This window comes from Ambystoma mexicanum, chromosome 4q (genome assembly GCF_040938575.1).
Source record: "Ambystoma mexicanum isolate Mex_15411 chromosome 4q, UKY_AmexF1_1, whole genome shotgun sequence".
NCBI lineage: Eukaryota > Metazoa > Chordata > Amphibia > Caudata > Ambystomatidae > Ambystoma > Ambystoma mexicanum.
The window spans coordinates 239040594-239060226 of record NC_090928.1 but is presented as its reverse complement, the minus strand read 5'-3'; the positions used below and the strand labels follow the sequence as shown (position 1 = coordinate 239060226).

At 45.2% G+C, this 19633-nt stretch overlaps 1 protein-coding gene across 1 annotated transcript in view; it reads right to left on the bottom strand.

Annotated features, from left to right (window-relative positions):
* POLR1B (RNA polymerase I subunit B) overlaps window positions 1-19633 on the bottom strand; it is a 754587-nt gene that overhangs the window by 205206 nt on the left and 529748 nt on the right. Inside the window, exon 10 of the mRNA XM_069607790.1 lies at window positions 16828-16961. Coding sequence (XP_069463891.1) covers window positions 16828-16961 — 134 coding nt within the window. The remainder of the gene's footprint in view (window positions 1-16827; window positions 16962-19633) is intronic.

Below are 19633 nucleotides of genomic sequence, written 5' to 3'. Positions count from 1 at the left end.
TATCATTACAACAGCTGCACACTTTAAGCGTGTGCTGCATCAGAGATGTCTGCCCTACCCTGCACACTTGATCTCACCACATCAGTCATCCCCTACATTTACTGTGTTGTATTGTGAAATGCCTAGTATGTCTTACGCAGCCTAGTCTTCACTGCTTTGGCACATCTGCATACAGCTCTAATTGCACTAAAAAGGTATCTCTGTCTGCCTCGCTATACCGGCACATCCCGTTAGCTACTGCTGCATCTGCCCAAGCCCATGGCACCATTGATCTAGCCTGCCCCTATGGCATGCATAGTTTGCATACCCTGCCACTTTGCCAGTAATCATTCTCTGCCATAGTTGCCATTGTCTCTCTGCCAGAATGTTTTTGATTTAGCCTATTCTGCATACCCTGCCACTTTGCCAGTATAATCATTCTCTGCCTTAGCTGCCATTGTCTCTCTGCCAGAATGTTTTTGATTTAGCCTATTCTGCATACCCTGCCACTTGCCAGTGATAATCATTCTCTGCCATAGCTGCCTTTGTCTCCTTGCCAGAAAGTTATTGATTTAGCCTACCCTGACACGTGCCACTGTTAAACATACACTGCCCTGGCCTACCTGGTTTAGCATTCCGTTATGCTTGTGGACACAGCCTAGCTGTCTACACCTTAGCACACTCTGAAATAGCCTAATTGCTAATTATACTCTCTCTCAGTATGTGCACCTTTCCACTCTACCTTAGCATGCTTTGCACTTTACTCGCCCGTAACACCAGATTGAATCTTTACAGGATGCAACACTCTATCTTAATGCCAGTTACCTTAACTTACACACCATGACCTTGGTAACTAGGCCTGTTCACCCCACACACCAAAACATACAATCACTCACTCATGCACCTAATCGTCTGTCCAGACTCCTCAGACTTCGAACACGCACGTGCCCCATGAACATCAGTGCCGTTCCTTTACAGATAGCACTCAGAAATACTCAGCTAGGAACACGCACCACCCCCAGACTGAATACGAATCACTGCAGTACAAACAGCCGCATCCCCAATCCTCACAATCTACAACACATAAAACCTAAGCTTGACGCTATGAAACATCACAACACCCCACCCAAAATAACAACAACAACCCTGCATTACAACTTAAATGCACTTTACTCAATGTACGCTCCCTTAATGCTCACGCTCTTGAAGTCAATGACCTAATAGTAAGTCATAACATAGATATTCTAGCCATCACTGAGACGTGGCTTCATGAGGCATCAGGCCCTACCGTCACGCTAGCCCTACCAGAAGGCTACTCCATCCTCAGACAGGACAGGTCAGCAAAAACAGGAGGGGGGGGGGTAACTGATTTTTAAAGAGGCCATAGCAATTAGGCCCATACCGTACCAAGGGGAAAGTAATACAGACATTCTATCGGCCAAACTATCTCTCTCACCTAAAAACACTATAAATATACAGGTGGCAAAGATTTTTCCAATTGTGTCCAGCAGGGCAATCAGGCGATAGTTGTTAGGTTCGGCCCGATTGCCGTTCTTGTATATTGGCACCATGATTGCTTCACGCCAAGACTCCGGGATCTGCTTTGAGATGGAAAGTGACAAATAGGGCCTCGATGAAGTTCGCCCATTGAGAAGCATTTTTTTCAACATCACATTTGTGATCAAGTCCGGGCCTGCAGCATGAGAATTTGTCAAGCCACGTATGGCGGTTTCAATATCCTGCAAGGTTATATTCAAGTCCCATGTAATTAGATAATTTTTTTACGAGATCGTTGGTTCACTCGTAGGTTTGCTATAGATATGCACAATGTGATTCCCGTTTGGGAGCGTCAATTTCATTAGAAAGAGAGGCAGAATATTTTGAGTTACCCGTATTCAAGATAGCCCAGATTTCACGAGAGTTCTTGGATACCAGATGTTTCATTATAGCCTCAGCTTTATCTTGTTTGATTATCTTTTGAGATTTCAGCCAGTTCCTATACACTTGCCGTCGTAGTCTAATTGCAGATTTAATTGCCGCCCCACACTTGATAGAGTCTTTTGTCTTTCTCAGCGATCTTATGTCTTGTCGCATCGCTCTCTTGGCATTTGTGAGGAGATTACTTGATAAGTGCTTGTGCATGACGCCCATAGCTCGCTCAGAGACTCGAACGGTGATAGTCTGCAAGCAAGGGAGCATAGTCTACCGACTGAGCAACATTCGGATTGAGAAACCGCGGACTCAGATTTTGGATTTGTGTGCCGTTGATTCGAAGACGATTTCCCCCAGCATTAACCAAGAGTGGAATTTCATGCGTCTTAGAAAACTGTGTCCATTCAATCATACAGATAAATCTGAGGAAATCATTGTCGCTATTAATCATCTTGCATACTTTTAGAGTCATCTCTTGTTCAAACAGATTGCCAGACGCCCAAAAGTAGTCTATGATTGTCTGTGATTTTGAATTTGAGCAAGTTGCATTAGGCAGTTGATCTCCTCTCACTTCCATTAACCATTTGACAGTTTTGATTTCAGAGTGCGGACCACCACAACTGTCCCCTTACAGATACCTCGTCAACTGGTAAAATTCTAAATACTTGTTTTTCATAATCTAATTTAAACCATGTACAGTTTAGATCCCCACAGCAAATAATCGAAAGATTCTTGAATGTGATTAGAACCTTGTCAATATGCTGTGTGATTGTGTTCAGAAACATCCTGGTACTGATTTTTTCTGGCTTCCAGTACCCATTTATGATAAGAAGGCGTTTCCATGTTGAGATGTTTACGTTGTTCGTCTGCAGATGGACTCCTTGGATAAAAGGGTTCGGATTGAATGAATCCACGATTGACCACCAGGAGTTGATTTTTATTAACATCAGAAGACCTGAAGATGGCCTTCCTGTTGGATTTTTGATGGCTGGATTTAAAAGAGTGACATAGCCATCCCTTGACGGGGCCTCACTTAACCAGGTCTCCTGAAGACAAATTACAAAGACATTTTCTAGCGCAGCATCAAAGTCATTAAATAGGTGAGTGAACCCTCTTGTGTTCCAAGATAGAAATTCACACAAGCACTCACGCACCTCCTGTCATGGCTAGTGCCGAGCCAAACGTTTAGTCAATTTGGCTTCCAATTTTGAGAATCTTTGGGGGGGTGTTTGTTGCAATATCGCGTGGAAGATGAAATTGTCATGGCTTTTTGTAAATGGGCACATTTTGTGCACGAGTTTCTTGATCCTTAGACCTTGGACTCAAATCTGCTGGGCTATTTATTAATGCAGTAGGTTCAAGAGTTATATCGAATCCAAAAACTAACAATTCTTCGCTTTCAAAATAGTATTTCGGACCGAGGCTGAAGCAATATGCAGAAGAGCTTGGTCACCGCGTTTCTCGGTGGCCTACTCAACAATTTTGATATCTTTTGGACAAAATTGTACGAAGTGAAGCGATACAATTGAATAATTTCATGACATTGTAACAATTCAAATTAATTTCACAAATCGTCCGAGTGAAGTTTTTGGAGTCTCAATTTGCAAGTTTGTGTCGTCATTCTAGAATTAGAGTTCAGAGAACACGAAAAGTGTGATGAACCTGCTTGTTCTGGATTAAATTTAATTTTGGATTCAAGTTTGAAATCAAATGTGGATTTCGGTCAGGAACTTCAGCGTTTCCATCGATGTATTTTTCACAATACGCAGCCGGTTTTTTGTTCTTCGGTGAAACACCCGCTGCCACACGGATTGCCACAGGAGATCGAGCCACCAATTGTTCAAGAGATTGGTTGGAGACGACTTCTTCATCAGAATAGGTCGATAAATCGCAGAGGTTAATTGCTGACCCAGGTGACGCACACAGAGTTTTCAATTTCAGAGTCCGCTCTTCACCGTTTTTTCAAAGGAGGGTCTAAAACAGCCTAAACGAGAGGTCAAAACTTATGGCTGACAAAGTTCGGTGGTCTCGCTTCTGCGCAACAAGCCAAGTTTTGTTGATGATTCCATGTTTCTGATGAATTTCTTTTGTTTAGTGGCGCCTTGGGTGCTTTTAACGCCTTGTACTTCCTTTTTTGAAAACATACCGTGAGGCTTTGGTAATTTTGTAGCAAGTTGAGGGGCTACCTACTGGTTTGAAATGACAGGTTTAGCTACACCCTCAAATATACCAAATGAGGCCAATGGACTTGCCAAGGTGGTCCTTGTAGTCTGCTTGTTTTGAAGATTCAATTTCGTGATTTGTTCAGGCGTTTCCATATTTAATGGTTTTTCAATACATAGCCTATTTTCAAGATTGCCTGTTGAAATTTGGATATAAGTTTGCTTATCGTCCGATTGGGAAACAGTTAGTTGGATTTGATCTATAGGAACTTTAGTGGGTCAACAATTTTCAATACTGGACTTGACGTGGCCTTTGCCTTCTGGGGGTTGTTACTGGAATGTAAGGCAGGTTGTTGGATTTGGTCCAAAGGTGCCCTCGCAAGATCAACAGTTTTCAGTGCCTGCCTTCTGGGGCACCATGGAAGTGGAGTGACGCATCCATTTAACGCCTTCTAAAAGGCAGTCGGACAAGGTATCGTTCTGACAATGATGTCGAGCGGCTAGATCGCTTAGACGCTCTTGCCAGCGTGTCGTTTGATCGGCTTCACGTAGTAGAGTTTGAAGAAACGTATTCAAGGATTCAAATTTTTCCATCTTTTCTTTTAAAATGATGATCAATGCTGACTGATCCTTGAGTGCTTCATGTAAGGATTCATACAGCTTAACAAAAGGAAGCATCGCCATCGATGAAGCTGCAAGAACATGATTGTAGATCTGGGTGGAAACAAGCAGAAGAAAGGCTCAAAATAGAGGCAGATCCAGAATGCTCATCAACTCCTGAATGCATACTATTGGCAGTGTCTGAGTGTAAATCGGCAATTACAGATGCATTTACGGACGGTGGAATAGTTGTTTCTCTGAATCAGTGAGAGCTTCTTGGCCGTGTGCCTACATTTCGGGGCGTACTAGAGGAGGCCTTTCTGTGTTGTTGTACAGTCGTAATCTGATTTGCTTGGTTCTGAGCCTGCCGTTTAGCTTCATGTACAGTACCTGGAATGACCTCCACATTTAGAGGTGGCAAGAGAATGTCCCCAGTAACTAAGGGTGCAATTAGATTTTTGTCAGTTCGTATCGCAATTCTCTGATTACAGGATTGATTGCTAGATTTGTAGACAGGCTCGAAAGATTTCTTCTTGCTTAAAATCAGATCCTGAGATGCACCCAGAGCTTTATTTGTGTGCATCGGCTTATGTTCCACAGGAGCGGTTGGTCGATTCACCCTTGGGATATTTATTTATGTGGGCAATATGTCACTATGCCCCACAGGTAATTGTAAATCATATACTTCAGATTCCTTCCGTATCTCAAACACATTTTGTATGATAGCATCTGCATCATGATAACGTTCTGGCAGAATTACAGGAATTACAGAAACTGTAGATTCATGCAAGAACTCAGTATTGTCATTTAAATCTTCACAATGAGTTGCTTCCATTAACTCGGCATCAGTGAAGTCAAACCGTGAAAACACATCTACGGTTTCAGGTGTAGTGAGGTTCAGACACGTTTGCGCTGCATTGAGTGAGTTCAACGTGCGGGGAGGTACGGGGGCAAAGCCATTTAAAGTTAATAATCCTGCATGTTGAAAAGCGTCGACATCCTGCGCCGACGTAATTGCAAAACTCAACCCAGCGTCAACATTGGGGGGAATGCCCCGACCAATTTCAACTTCCACATTCGGGTGAACGTTTATGTGCAGGCGGTTGTGCTCAGTATCGTTGGTGAAAGGGTCATCGCTTGCAGGAGACGTCGCTGCAGGGGCAGCAGCAGAGACGGCAGGGACAACCACAAACCCATCCGTGGGACCAGACACAGTAACGGGGACAGGTAATCAGTCCAATGTTGGTGTCGCAAGTGGCACAACGCTTCCCTTCGGGGTTTTGGCTGCTGTAACTGCTTTCAGAGCGGTCCATGGATTTTGCATTCAACACTGCTGTAAAGTTTTACGCCTAGTAACGTGGCCTGTATGACCCGTGTTTGCAGTCATTTCTCCCGAAGGCCCGCAGCAGCCCAACGCGGACTGACGCACATTGACTCTGCTTCTCGACTCTGCACCACGCTCCGCACGGTATTTCCTGTTTAATGGGGACACCCAAAACTTAAAGCCAGTGTCCAAAAACAGACAAGAGTCAAAAAAGCACGTCGCTGCTGCTCCTCCAACACAAAGAAACAGTGTAGACTGACGCAGACTGACTCTGCTTCTCGCATGTTTTTGTTAAACAGAGTCTTAAAAGCAGGTGGGTATACCAGAAAGGCGTTCTTGGCGAGTGTCTAGGTTTTGAACTTTGTAAAACCTTCTGCACAGTCTATGGTGATGTCACGTTTCTCTATATGCCACAAAATCATCAACAAATTCACCAAACCGGCATGCACTACCACAGTCCCGACCCCCTCACAATCACTGTGCGACTCACTCACTCTCCACTTTTACGCCACGGCTCGCGAAAGAAAAAATGCCCTAACCACCAAACTAGCTCTCTTACATCCACCAGACAACCCTCCCCCATACCGGCCAACCCACCGCCTGCGACCACTGCGCAACCAACGTTGGACTCCTTTAGTCCAATATCACCCGACCAATTTCTCAAGCTTCTCTCTGCCTGTAAACCATTCCGGCTCTCCGCTAGACCCTTGCCCGGCCACAACCCTCAAAGAAATAATCGCTTCTACCTGCGCAGGAGAAAACGCAAGATCCATCATAAATGACTCCCTTTCCTCGGGTATTTTTCCCGATGCATTCAAAACAGTTAATGTCAAACCTCTAATAAAAAAACCTTCCCTCGACCCTCTAGAGCCCAAAAACTACCACCCCATCTCAAACACCAGGTTCCTTGCCAAACTCATTGACCGAACCGCCTACACCCAACTAAATGCCTTTGTCGAAGCCAACAATCTCCTTGACCCCGCACAATCAGGTTTCAGAGCCCGGCACGGAACTGAAACCACCCTAAACTCAATCTGGGATGACCTTAAAATCACGGCAGACTCCGCGGGATGCGCCGCATTAATCCTTCTCGACCTATCCGCCGCCTTTGACACAATCAATCACTCAATCCTCCTTGACCGCGTCCACTCACTAGGAATTCGTGGAACCGCTCTCAAATGGATAGCCTCATTCCTCAAAGATAGGTACCAAATAACGATACTCTCCACCTATTCCTCCCAAGCACGACCAGTCGACACAGGAGTTCCACAAGGAGCATGCCTGTCTGCCCTCCTGTTCAATCTCTACTTGATCACCCTCCCACCAATAATTCGTTCACACAACATCCTGTGTTACAACTACGCTGATGACACTCAACTGATCTTAAAACTCCTGAACTCCAAACCCAACCGCCCACCTGACCTCGCCTCCTGCCTCCTCGACATTAAGCTCTGGATGACCCAAAGCCACCTCTTGTTAAACCCCTCCAAAACCAAAATCATGGTATGTGGCAACTCCAAACTTCTTCCACACCCACTACCCTGACCATCTGCCATGGGCAACTCATCGACTCCCTCTAACTCAGTACAAAACCTTAGATGCACCCTTGACTCCGACCTAACACTCTCGCGTCAAGTCAACGTCTCAAAGTCCTGCCACTACCACCTTAAAACTCTTAGGCGCATCTTTCCATATATCTCCTTTCCCAACAGACTCTCTGCGGTCCAATCAATCGTTATATCGAGACTGGACTACGCTAACCCCCTCTACCTCGGAGTCCACGCTTACCAACTGAATAAACTTCAAAGAGACAAAACGCTGCAGCCAAACTGCTACTAGCACTCGGCCCGAGAGACCACACCTCCCCAGCCCTTAAAACTCTGCACTGGCTTCCAGTGGCCCAAAGGGTGACTTTCAAAACCTTATGCATTTCTCATTGAGCAGTGTATAAAACAGGACTTCAATATCCTCAAGACAAGCTTAAACCCTATCAGACTCCACATACTCTTCGATCAAGCTCAGCCGGCCTCCTAGCCATACCTAAAACAAACTCAGTCAGGTTAGGCGGATCATCATTCTCAGCCTTAGCCCCCACGCTGTGGAACGCACTCCCACCCCACATCCGCCTAACTGAAGACCTAATGTCTTTCCGCAAACTACTGAAAACTTGGCTCTTCCCCTAAAACCAACCCATACGCAAACCAACCCAAACTGAACAACAGCATCTCAACAACACCAACCCAACAAACTACTAGATCTTGAACAACAATAAGCCAAACAACAATACAACTTCAAGATCCATGCGAGAATGTGACAACTAATAACCGCTTATGAAAACTAAAAAGACAAACAGAATAGAACGAGTGAAGTAGATCAAAGCAGTGAAGTGGATAAAAAGAATAAGTCATACGAAAACAGTAATGAGGTTTAAATTAATGAAATGGATGTAATGAGTGCAACATGAACAAAATGGGCGAAATGAACAAAGAGAAGAGGATAAAAAGATTAATACAAGAGACTAATGAGTAAACAGACAGATGATACCAACTGTATGAATGCATGGCATAAATGGAAAATACAGAATAGACGATTCAAATACATGAGACGAACGTGGTGCATGAAAAAGATAGTGAGCACGGAACGGATCCAGTGCGTATGACGAGTGACATGGCCTGAAATGGATAATGCACGGATGAATGAACAAAGTGAATGGAGCGGAAGAAATGGTTAGAATGAATGAAGCGCGTGGAAGAGAGGAGTACGCTGAGCAGATGATTCCGTTGAGCAGACGAGTGTGTTGACCAGATGAGTGTGTAGAACGCAAGAGTATGTTGAGGGGATAGGGTGTAGAACAGATGAATGTGTAGAGCGGACGAGTATGTCGAGCAGATGAGTGCGCAAGTGCGGAGGAGTGTGTAGAACGCAGGAGTGCATAGAACAGATGAATGTGCAGAGCAGATGAGTGTATAGAGCAGATGAGTGTATAGAGCAGATGAGTGTATAGAGCAGATGAAAGCGTATGAGCGAACGACCTGGTAGAGCAGATGAGAGCGTGAAAAGAACGAGTGCATAGAGCGAACAAGTGCCAGGAATGGACGAGTGCGTGGATGGATGGGTGCGCAAAACGGATGTGTGCGCAGAACGTGATAGGTGCGCAGAGAGTGATAGGTGCGCGGAACAGAGGAGTACGCATAGAAAAGGAGTGTGTAGAACGAAGGAGTAAGAACGGAGGAATGTGTAGAGTGGATGAATGCGGTGAACAGATTAGTCGGTAGAGCAGACGAATGTATGGAGCAGATGAATGTATGGAGCAGAAGAGTGTGTAAGAGCAAATGAATGCGTGAGTGCGGAGGGGTGCGTGAGAGCGGAGTGGTGCATGAGAGCGGAGGGCTGCATGAGAGCAGGTGAGTGCGTAGAACGGGTGAGTGCGTAGAGCGGTTGAGTGCGTAGAGCATTGCATGCAGAGCGGATGAGTACCTAGAGCGGATGAGTGCCTAGAGCAGATGACTACTTAGGGCCGTTGAGTGCCTAGAGCAGAAGGGAACGGATGAAGTTTGTGGAAGGAATGGGTGACGTATGTAGCTAGAACCAGCGATGTATGTTGATGGAACGGGTGACGTATGTGGAGGGAACGGGTGACGTATGCGGGTGAAACAGGTGAAATATGTGGATGGAAGGATGAAATATGTGGATGGAAGGGTGAAATATGTGGATGGAACAAATTAATTATGTGGAAGGTACTGGTGTTATATGTGAAAGGTACCGGGAAGTATGTGGATAGTACAGGTGAAATACGAGGATCAAGTGCATAAAACAAGGCAAGTGGATCGGACTGGAGTGCGTGGAGCGGACTGGAGTGCATGGAGCGAACTGGAGTGCATAGAATTGCACGACTTACATGGAATTGTTTGGAATGCATGGAACGTTCGATGAGCATGTAACCCACCATCTCACATCACCACGCTTACTCTTCTTTACACCACCACTCAACTAGAACACAGAGATACTATGACACCATTCGGAATAACTGTTCTCATACCAACATCTGCCTCATACCCCCCATCACTCTAACTAAACACTGCTGGTTACGCACCCCCTCTGTTACACATTGTGGGAGGTGGTCGCTATGGGCTCCTAATCGGTTGTGTGGTACTCTTCTCTACGCAACTCCCGAGAATCCTTCTCAAGATGTCTTCCGTTCTGAAGGAAGCGGTCTAGACTCTTCACGTTTCTCCGAGACGTTCCGGCCTGCTCACGTGATCCTTTATCAAACACGGAAGCCGGCAACTCCTCGCGTCGCTTCTGTTTCTACAGACGCTCCGTGAGTTTGCCTCTAGGGATTTCAATATCTCTGCCTCTACTATTTGACTTTTCGACTAACCCTGTAACCTTTGTGTCTCTCAAGCTCTCATCTCCAGACTCTCGCTCCCATTCCGGTCTCGCTATCTCTCGGGATTTCTCATCGAGCCCAGATATCCATCGGCGTCACGATTACGCCAACCCTGACTTCATCCTTGCTGAAACACCCGATAGCTGTAAGTGCCATAAAATCAGAATTCCATTCCGTTTCTTCCGATTCAGATTCTGACCCAAGTATTATTTCTTTTAGAGCTCTCATCTCCCGATCTCTTCTCCTTCGAAGCCCTAAATCAATCATCCTCTCCTTCACTCCGCTGGTGAGAACCCTTTACTGTGCCATTTAATTTCCACTTCCCATTCCCTTCTTTTCGCAACTACTCTGACCATTTTCCTTTGTTCATCCAGACGAAGCCTTCCTGTCCAGCCACTCATAGAAGACATTCATCAACCATCCGGATCCACAACTCTTCCAGAGTCTACCAGGGTTTTCTTCCCCCATCGAGGGTTTCCCTGGCGACCCTGTTCTCCCCCCTGGTTAATCCCACTCCGGGTCGGAGAGGACAGGGCTGTCCTAGGGTAGCTTTCACGGCTGCACTTGGTTGTTCTCTGGCGGTCTACTCGATCTGTCAAGGTGAGATTATTCACATTTTGTTTCCTATTGCGGGAACAGTATCGAAATTACAGTCGTAATTCCATTAAATAACACCCCCAGCCAGGCGTTCTCTTCAGGCCTAACACAGCCACAATCGATCTGGATAAATCCTGCCAGAACGAACACATACTCTTGACCTCTCAACCACCACACCTACCGCTAAGAAGCAGTTATTACACGAATACCGCACCAGCTGCACACATATCCGGTGCTCACACGCACCTTTGACTCTCTCTACTCTCTCTACTGACCCGAACTTCGGTTCCCAAGTTCGTTCAACCTACCAGCGCCTTCAGACCATACCAATGGTATATAAGGCGCTATATAAATGCAAAGTAACATAACATGTAGTTTACCAGCCACCGGGACCACCCACGGATTTCCTAGGACAAATCACACACTTACTTGGTAAAAATATTAAAAATACCACCAGGACTCTACTTCTAGGCGACCTAAATTTAGGTTTTAATGACCCTAACGACAAAATTGCGACGTCTCTCTCCAAGGACCTCTTAGACGTGGGTTTCTCACAAAAAATCACCTCCCCCACCCACTCTAAAGGCTGCATCCTAGATTGGGTGGCCGAGCACAACTGTTACTCCTCCGTCACCTCAAACACACCCCTCCCATGGACAGACCATAACTGCCTCCAGTTCACCATCCTCCAAAGCACCTAATACTAAATCCACTAAGCCTGCACCTGCTACTTCAGCACGTAGCGCTAAAAAGTAGACCACAGAGATAATCAGAGCCTATCTGAACCTCCCGTGCCTAGCACCCCCGTTCTCTCAAGACCCCAACATCCTAGCGGATATATTTAAGGACACCCTTACCAATATAGTCAACGCCGCTGCCCCATTAGAAAACAAAAAACAGAAAAAATCATTCCACTCAAACTCGTGGTTCACAGAAGAGCTCCAAACCCTGCGAAATAGTAAACGCCAGGAGCTTAAAAATTGGCAGGCAACCCCTGCGACACCTCTAAAGAAAACTTCCAATCCATTGCAAAAGAGTACAAAGATGCAATCTTTAATGCCAAATCTGAAGCATACAACCGCCAAATCTCTAATGCCAACTCGCAAACCCAAGAACTTTTCACCATCCTTAAGGAGCTCACAGTTCCTCCACGTGCTCTGATGAGATCACCAAAGATGAAGCTTGGTGCTCTAGCATACAAACTGCCATACTAACAAAAATAGACCTCCTACAAAACAAAATCCGAGATCACTACAATACTTTACCTAAACAGAACCAACATTCACAGACTCTGCCCAACCCCAAAACTATTGACTTTCTTGAATTCTCATTTCAGGAAATCTCAGAAACAGAAGTCATAAACATCCTCAAACATCTCAAACCTTTGCAATGCAAGGGAGATGTATGCCCCCCCCCAGATCATAAAGGAGTGTGCCGAGACACTTGCTCCCCTCCCAACCGCCTTCATTAACTCATCTTTTAAAACAGGCTTAGTCCCTGACAGCCTTAAAGAAGCATGGGTGCGTCCCCTCTTAAAAAAAACGACATTAGACCCCTCACAACCTAACAACTATCGGCCCATAACGACCGTACCATTTCTTCTAAAAATATTAGACAAAGCCGCACATAGCCAAATCCAACTCTATCTTGAATCCAACTCCATTCTAGGTAAAAGACAGTCTGGCTTTTGCAAAAGGCACGGAACTGAAACCGCTTTACTAGACCTAAAAAACCAAATAACCCATATCTTGGACAAGGGCAAGCCTGCTCTCCTACTCCTTCTAGACCTCGCCGCGGCGTTCGACCTGGTGGACCATATAACACTCACCAAACACCTCTCACATGCCGCGCACTTCTCCAACCAAGCAACCACATGGATTACCTCCTTTTTAGAAGGCAGAGCTATTAAAGTCTTTTCAAACATAGCTAATGCAGCGCCCACCATCATCCACTGTGGAGTTCCACAGGGATCCTGTACTGCCCCCACGCTATACAATCTCTTCACAAGCCACTTTTTGATAAATTGGATGCACCTGGGATCACTTACACTAACTATTCTGATGATACCCAAGTGCTCCTCCCCCTGACAGGAATCTATCACCGAGACGCTACAGTCCTTAGACAAATATACTCCACCATCCAAGCATGGATGGCCACAAATGGCCTCAATCTCAATGGAGATAAGACCGAAATTCTTATCCACTCTAGCTAACCTAGACTCCCTCTACGCCAACTTCCACATCGACAACTGTATCATCCCGGTCTTATCCTCTGTAGAAACCTTAGGGGTACACATCGATGCCACGCTGTCCAGGAACAAACAAGTCAGTGCTATCATCTCTGCAATCGCCATGAGTACCAAGCTCATCAATGCTATAAAACCCTTCCTAACAAAGGACAACTGTCTCTCCATTGCCAGAGCTACCATAGGGGCTAAGCTTGATTACTGTAATGCGCTTCTGACCGGCACCTCCAAAAAAACATAAAAGGCTCCAGACTACCCAAAATAATTTGCTCAGAGCAGCCCTAAGCATACCTAAAAGAGACCATATGTCACAAGCAAGAAAGACGGCCCACTGGCTTCCCAGTCAAAGACCGCATCACGTTCAAAATTCTCACGACCACATACAAATGCATTAACCACACAGCACCATCATACCTCTCAGACACTATATCCAGATTACTCTCAACTAGGCCTACCAGAACTTGCTACTCAAACCAACTCTTGGTACCACACATCAATAGGGCTAAGGCAGGAGGGCTAGGATTCCCGTATATTGCCCCTAAACTATGGCATGTGCTCACACCTGCACTCAGAGCTCAAACTTCTCTCCACGCCTTCCAAAAAAACCTCAAAACTGCTCTCTTCAACTAATAACTATTACCTCTTACTTCTACAGCCTCTCTATACTCATGCTCCCTTTCTGCCCTATACTATTTTGTACATATCATTACTGTATGCTGTTGTTTTTGATGTTTTTGTTGTAACTAAGCTTTTTATCACTCACTGTAATAAGCGCCACAATGCTTTTGGGCTGTTGTGCACTCAACAAATGTGAATAAATAAATAAATAATACCTAAAAACACAAAGATTTGTCAAGGAGAGTTCTAGATATGTGCATTCCGCGTCGGACGATTTTGATACTAACAGCCGCCAACGCTGCGCACGTTTTGGCATTCGTTGAACCAGTAATTTCTAGTAACACACCTTGCCTCGCTGCACAAATCATCTAGCAGGTCGCCCTAAAGGTCCATTGCAGTAGGGTGGCACCCACAGCAGCGCTATCCCAGCTGCAGATTTCAGTAACTTCTTTTGGGACCAGACAGCAACTACCTTACCTTGTCTTACCATTCTGGCCACGCATGGGTCCACACACAAGGTTTTTACGACTACTTTCTCCTGATGAAGACGTTGTCCAAAGTACATTCTATGTCGAAACCGGTTGAGCTTACTCTCCAGGGATGTGATCTATATAACATCTTTTCTTCTTAGATCTACCCTTGCGATAGATTGTTTTTTTTTTTTAAATGTACTATTGCCGTTTGTGTAAAAATATCAAACATTAAAATAATTGGATGGGACATGAGAAATGGTTATCCCACCTCCCACTGTTAATCAATCCTGTCATGTTTTTTAGTATTCGTTGGTTGGTTGAATGTCACTGAGTGTTGTGTATGGTTTGAATGCTGCACTGTGAATGGTTGTTGTGATGGACTAATTTTAGCCAGTTTTTATGTATACCCATGTTGCTGTGTTATGTGATAGAATAATGTAATGCTAAGTAATATGTCATTAATTGATTTTTTCGAATTTTTTCTATCATGGTGAATAAAATTTGATACACCCTTGTGGTTAAAATACTTTTGCTCTCTGGACATTTCTTCAGATTTGCGAGTTCTAGATAAGGACTGGGGACTCTCAGAATAACCCTTCCGCCCTTCCGGGCGTTGAGACGTGTCTTTCAACTTGTCCCTTTGTTTACTGGCCACGAAACGATCTTAGCGAGACTCTCGCTGATGTTCGGCGTCACCGGGAGGGGTTTAGTCTGTTTAGACGGTTGTGACGTGGATTTCTACACAACCGGAGCTTTATGCATCAGCAAGCTCTTAGGACGCGTCTCAACAGCCTTTGGACTTTTGGTGCTGGCGTTCTTGCTTGCAGAATGCCCGGATGCATGTCGCTGACCCGGTTGCGGGGAGGGCTGCCGATCACGCGAATCAGCAGGTGCCCGGTCGAGGAACTCGACGGACACGTTGGCGTCTTGGACTGCTTAGACTAATCCGCCGAGGTGTACCGGGTTGTGTGTTTGCTTCTATGAGTAGCGGGTGCGTTCCTGTCGCTGGGGTGTACATTCCCCATAGCAGGGCTTTCATCGTGCCTGGCGGGGCCGGGGACGGACGTCATGGAGCATGAGCGCTCCGATGAGAGGTCAACGGCATCCGGATCAGAGGCACGGCCGTCGCTTAGATCCTCATCACTTTTGGCGGGGGTGCTACCCTCTGCCTGCGACATGGAGTAGGCCACCCACTGTTTCACTCGACGCTCCTTGATCGTCTTAAGACGCAGGAGCTGACAATTCCGAAGGGCGCCTCGTCGTGATTGAGAGGGAGATACTTATAGCACCGCCGGTACTCGTCTTTCCAAGAGTATTTTCCCTTACAGGAAGGACAAAATTTAAATGGTGTCCTGACCATAGCTCAGGTTTATTAAAGCGACGGCAAAACCAAGCAGGTACTGAGAGGGGAGAAGGAAAGACATTCTTGAAAAGAATAGAAAACCCCCACACCCCACTCTCCCTAATGTATAGGCCGGCCAGAAGTCCGGCCACGCGGTCGACAGTGCCGACCGGAGCACCAGCAGTCGAAGTCTGTTCTTTTGCTGTCTTTGGCAGTGGTTAGAAGTGATCGTCAAAGAGGGGACGAATAATATGTAAATGACCAGAGGTCGGGAAATATAACAATTTTGCATTGCATAAGGCGACCAGCTAGCTGGGTGGAAAAAAGCAATCTGAGGGACCTCGACACGTGAGGGATTTTGGGTACACTACACGTCACATTAGGGATAGTGTTACAGGCACGCCCATGTCGACGTCCCCTTTCGATCCTCGAAAGACAAGATGCAATACACTGCGGTTACCACTAGATGTCGGACTATATGCACAACATGTGATTCTAAGCAGATTCACAAGCATCAGAAACAGTTTCCCAGTACTGATAGTCTGAAGGACTAATCAGTTTCCCCATTCCAAAACTTGCAAAAGGCCATGGGAGTGAAGCTGAAGGCTTCACTTCTCTGTAAAATTCAGAACAGGTTAAAAAACAAAAAGCATCAAGTTTGGGGGTCCTTTTAATATGGAGGGAAAGTTGCTTAAAGAGAAATCTTTCCCAACAATGGTTCATTGAGAAGTGCAGAGGGTGTGATTGTTTCCAGTAGAGAAGGAACCTCGATAAGCGTGTCCAACCCTCCTTCTTTATAGCCACACAGCCTAGTTATAGTTTAATGCTGGTAGTGGTAATGTCCTCAACATTCACAATACACGACTGAAATATAAATAACACAAACGTTAACAAAAAAATAGTCATAAACAGAATAAAATACTGGGGTACAAGTACTACACCCGTTACAACAGTTCCATTTAAATACATTTTTATATTTGCCTGAACATTGTACTATAGCTCCAAACAGCCAAATATCTGTTGAATAGAAAACACTACTTTGCTAAGACTGGTTTGGAGTGTAGAAAACTGGTTAGACACAACAGCTGCTTTGCATTTTCTATTACCACATGAATGATACAAGTTGTCCACAACAAAACAAAATGTCTATCAAGACAGACCTAACCTTAAATGACCGTAGGGAATCTGCAATACTAGGTGCCAGATCTCTTTCGACCCAGCCGACCATGGCTCCATCTAGTACAACAGGATAGCAGTCAGAGTATGGATGGCCTGGAGTCCCATCAAATGGGGTAACACCTGAGGGTGAGAGGGTCATCAGAGAAGGTCTTACAAGCACAAGACTAAGATTCCAAATAACAATCTTGACAATTCAAACAATGACAAGAGATCAAAACACATTTTTTAAAGGGCACCGTTTCACAGACAGGAGGTTGAAAAACTGGACCATCCCCTTTTTTGCAGTACTTTTTGGAAATATGCAGAGATGTGAAAAGACAACTGTGTAACAGAGTGGCATGCAAAATAAGCTATAAGTTGTTACTGTAATCTTAAAATATCAAACCTAGTATTAGAAGTATTTCATAATGTCAAAGATAAACAGAGTATATGGAGGATCTCATATCACATCAACATTCTGCTTGCAATGCACTTACATTTAAAAGACAACAGCCTTATTATTGAAACAGAACTGATTATTTTATTCAACTTATTGAGGATTGACATAACATTGTTACAGGTGCATAACAAATGTGTACCTAATGAATCAATCTGTGCTTTTTAAAATCATAAATCAAAACAGGATTTCGGTTGGAAGACCGTAGCTGAAATGTTTGAGGGCGAAAAGACAGTTATTTTTCCAAAAATGACTTTCGGTCTTCTCTCCCCTGAACATTTCAGACTTTGCCCTTGGCCGCAACCCGCAACCCCCACCCCTACTTATCTGTGGGCGGCACACATCCTTGTGTGCTGCCGTCTCTAACATCCCTCTGCGACACCGGTTCCCTTCACATACGTGCTTGGGAACCGGCACCGCAGGGTCCTTTCGTTTTTTTAATATAGGGGGTGCCCTATGATCGTTCCAATTGTAGATGGAAGGATATATTAGTTTAAAAGAACACACATTTAGCCTTTCAGCCTACCCCAAATGCCCTGCGATCTATGCATTACCCAAAATACATAAGGGTGTCAACCCACCACCAGGGAGACCAATAGTGTCGTGCATTGGTTCTATTTTAGTACCCTTCGATTTCCTCCTTAAACCTGAGGTGACCAAAATGAAGTCCTACCTAAAGGACACCACAGCAGTGCTTTGCCTCACCAAGGATCTTCAGTGTAATCCTAGGCACCACATCTTGATGACCATGGACATAGAGTCACTTTACACAAAGATCCCTCAGGAAGGTATCAGGTAATAATATCGCCATATATATGGTTGCCGTAAATAATATCGCCGGGAAAATGTCATGGCGATATTATTTGGGTGACCGTATATATGGCGACAGGGGCAAAAAAAATTAAAAAATAAAAATAAAAAAATTAAAAAGAAAAGTTTGGGGATTGCGGGGGTGTCCCCCGCATGTTCCATGCAATAATGTCGCCACAAAAAACGACCATTTTTCGGCGATATTTTTGCATGGCGAGATTTTTGTGGCGACATTATTACATGGAACCCTCAGGAAGATACAGTAAGGGTCATCGAGAGAATACTGAGAGAAAGACAACCACCCGTGGAGACCCAAGTTGCATTTATTAAGCAACTGGTGGAAATAGCACTGTTAGGGAGAATTCTCAAAAATATGCTAAATCCCTTCACCTTAGAGACCCCCAGCAATGTTGCTGGATTTTGAGGACTTTATTTTTTTTACCTGGAAAGAGTGTGAGCCTTTTTCCCCCCACCCTTTCATGTGTTTGGATGTGTGTTTTACATTTGTGTTCTTGGAATATAGGGTTTTAGATAACTCCATAGGCATCATCTTTTAATATGTGTTACACAGCACCTTCAGTGCAGTGAAACAGGGATGTCTTTTTAGACTTCCCAAAGGTTTAGATACATTCTCTGGGACAAACTACTGTTTCCCAGAGAATGTAAGGTGAAATTGACTTTACTAGTCTTTCCTAATTCATAGACCCAGCACACACCATCTTACAATGGAGTGCTGGAGGGGTTACATAGTATCCCCTATGTCTAAATACTCATGTAGTAGTCAAATGCTACCCTTTCCTATTGAAAAGGGTGGTGGCAGTGGTTTTACAATGAACTACCATGATTTTTCCCAACCGCGAACACAGGTAGCTAAAAATCACAGGAGCCATGTTTTTCAAGATGGCGCCTTAAACCCCTTTTGTTTAAACAGATCCCGGTTGTCTTTTTTAGCCGTTTCTTTTTGGAAAGGTCCTTCAAGTGTTTGTCTCTGCGTGCCAAACCAGGTTTGGTCCCTTTGTTCGTGTGCCTTTGGCGGGCCGCCTCTGGCGTATGAGTGTCTGGGGTGGGCAGGAAGTGAGGCAGGTGCCCGAAACTCCCTGTGCTTAGTCTCCTAGGAGACCCAAATGCACTCTGGCGTGACTGGCTGGCTGATTGTCCGGCAAGGACAGCCACCCTGCGGGGTGAGTGACAGCTAGGCTGGAATGAAAGGGAGAGAACTGTTTAAAAGGCGAGTCTCTTGGACTGGAAAGTAGAGTCGACCACTGGAACGAAAGAACCGAAGACTAGCTGGAAAAGGACGGCTGCTGCAACTCCTGGACCCGGTGAAGCCCTGCTGCAGGTCCGAATTTCCAAACTCCATTTGACAGAGAAGCTCCTTCAGGGACGGCTTCTTCCTTTGAGTTGGTGGGACCAATCAACTCATAAGACACCTGGATGCCATTCTCAAGGCTGGTTAGGATTAACCAGGGAGAGGGACACCAGCTTGTGTTCTTGAATCTACAGCTACTGGAACTGAAGTGACTCCATCTTGTTTGCTTTCTTTGAC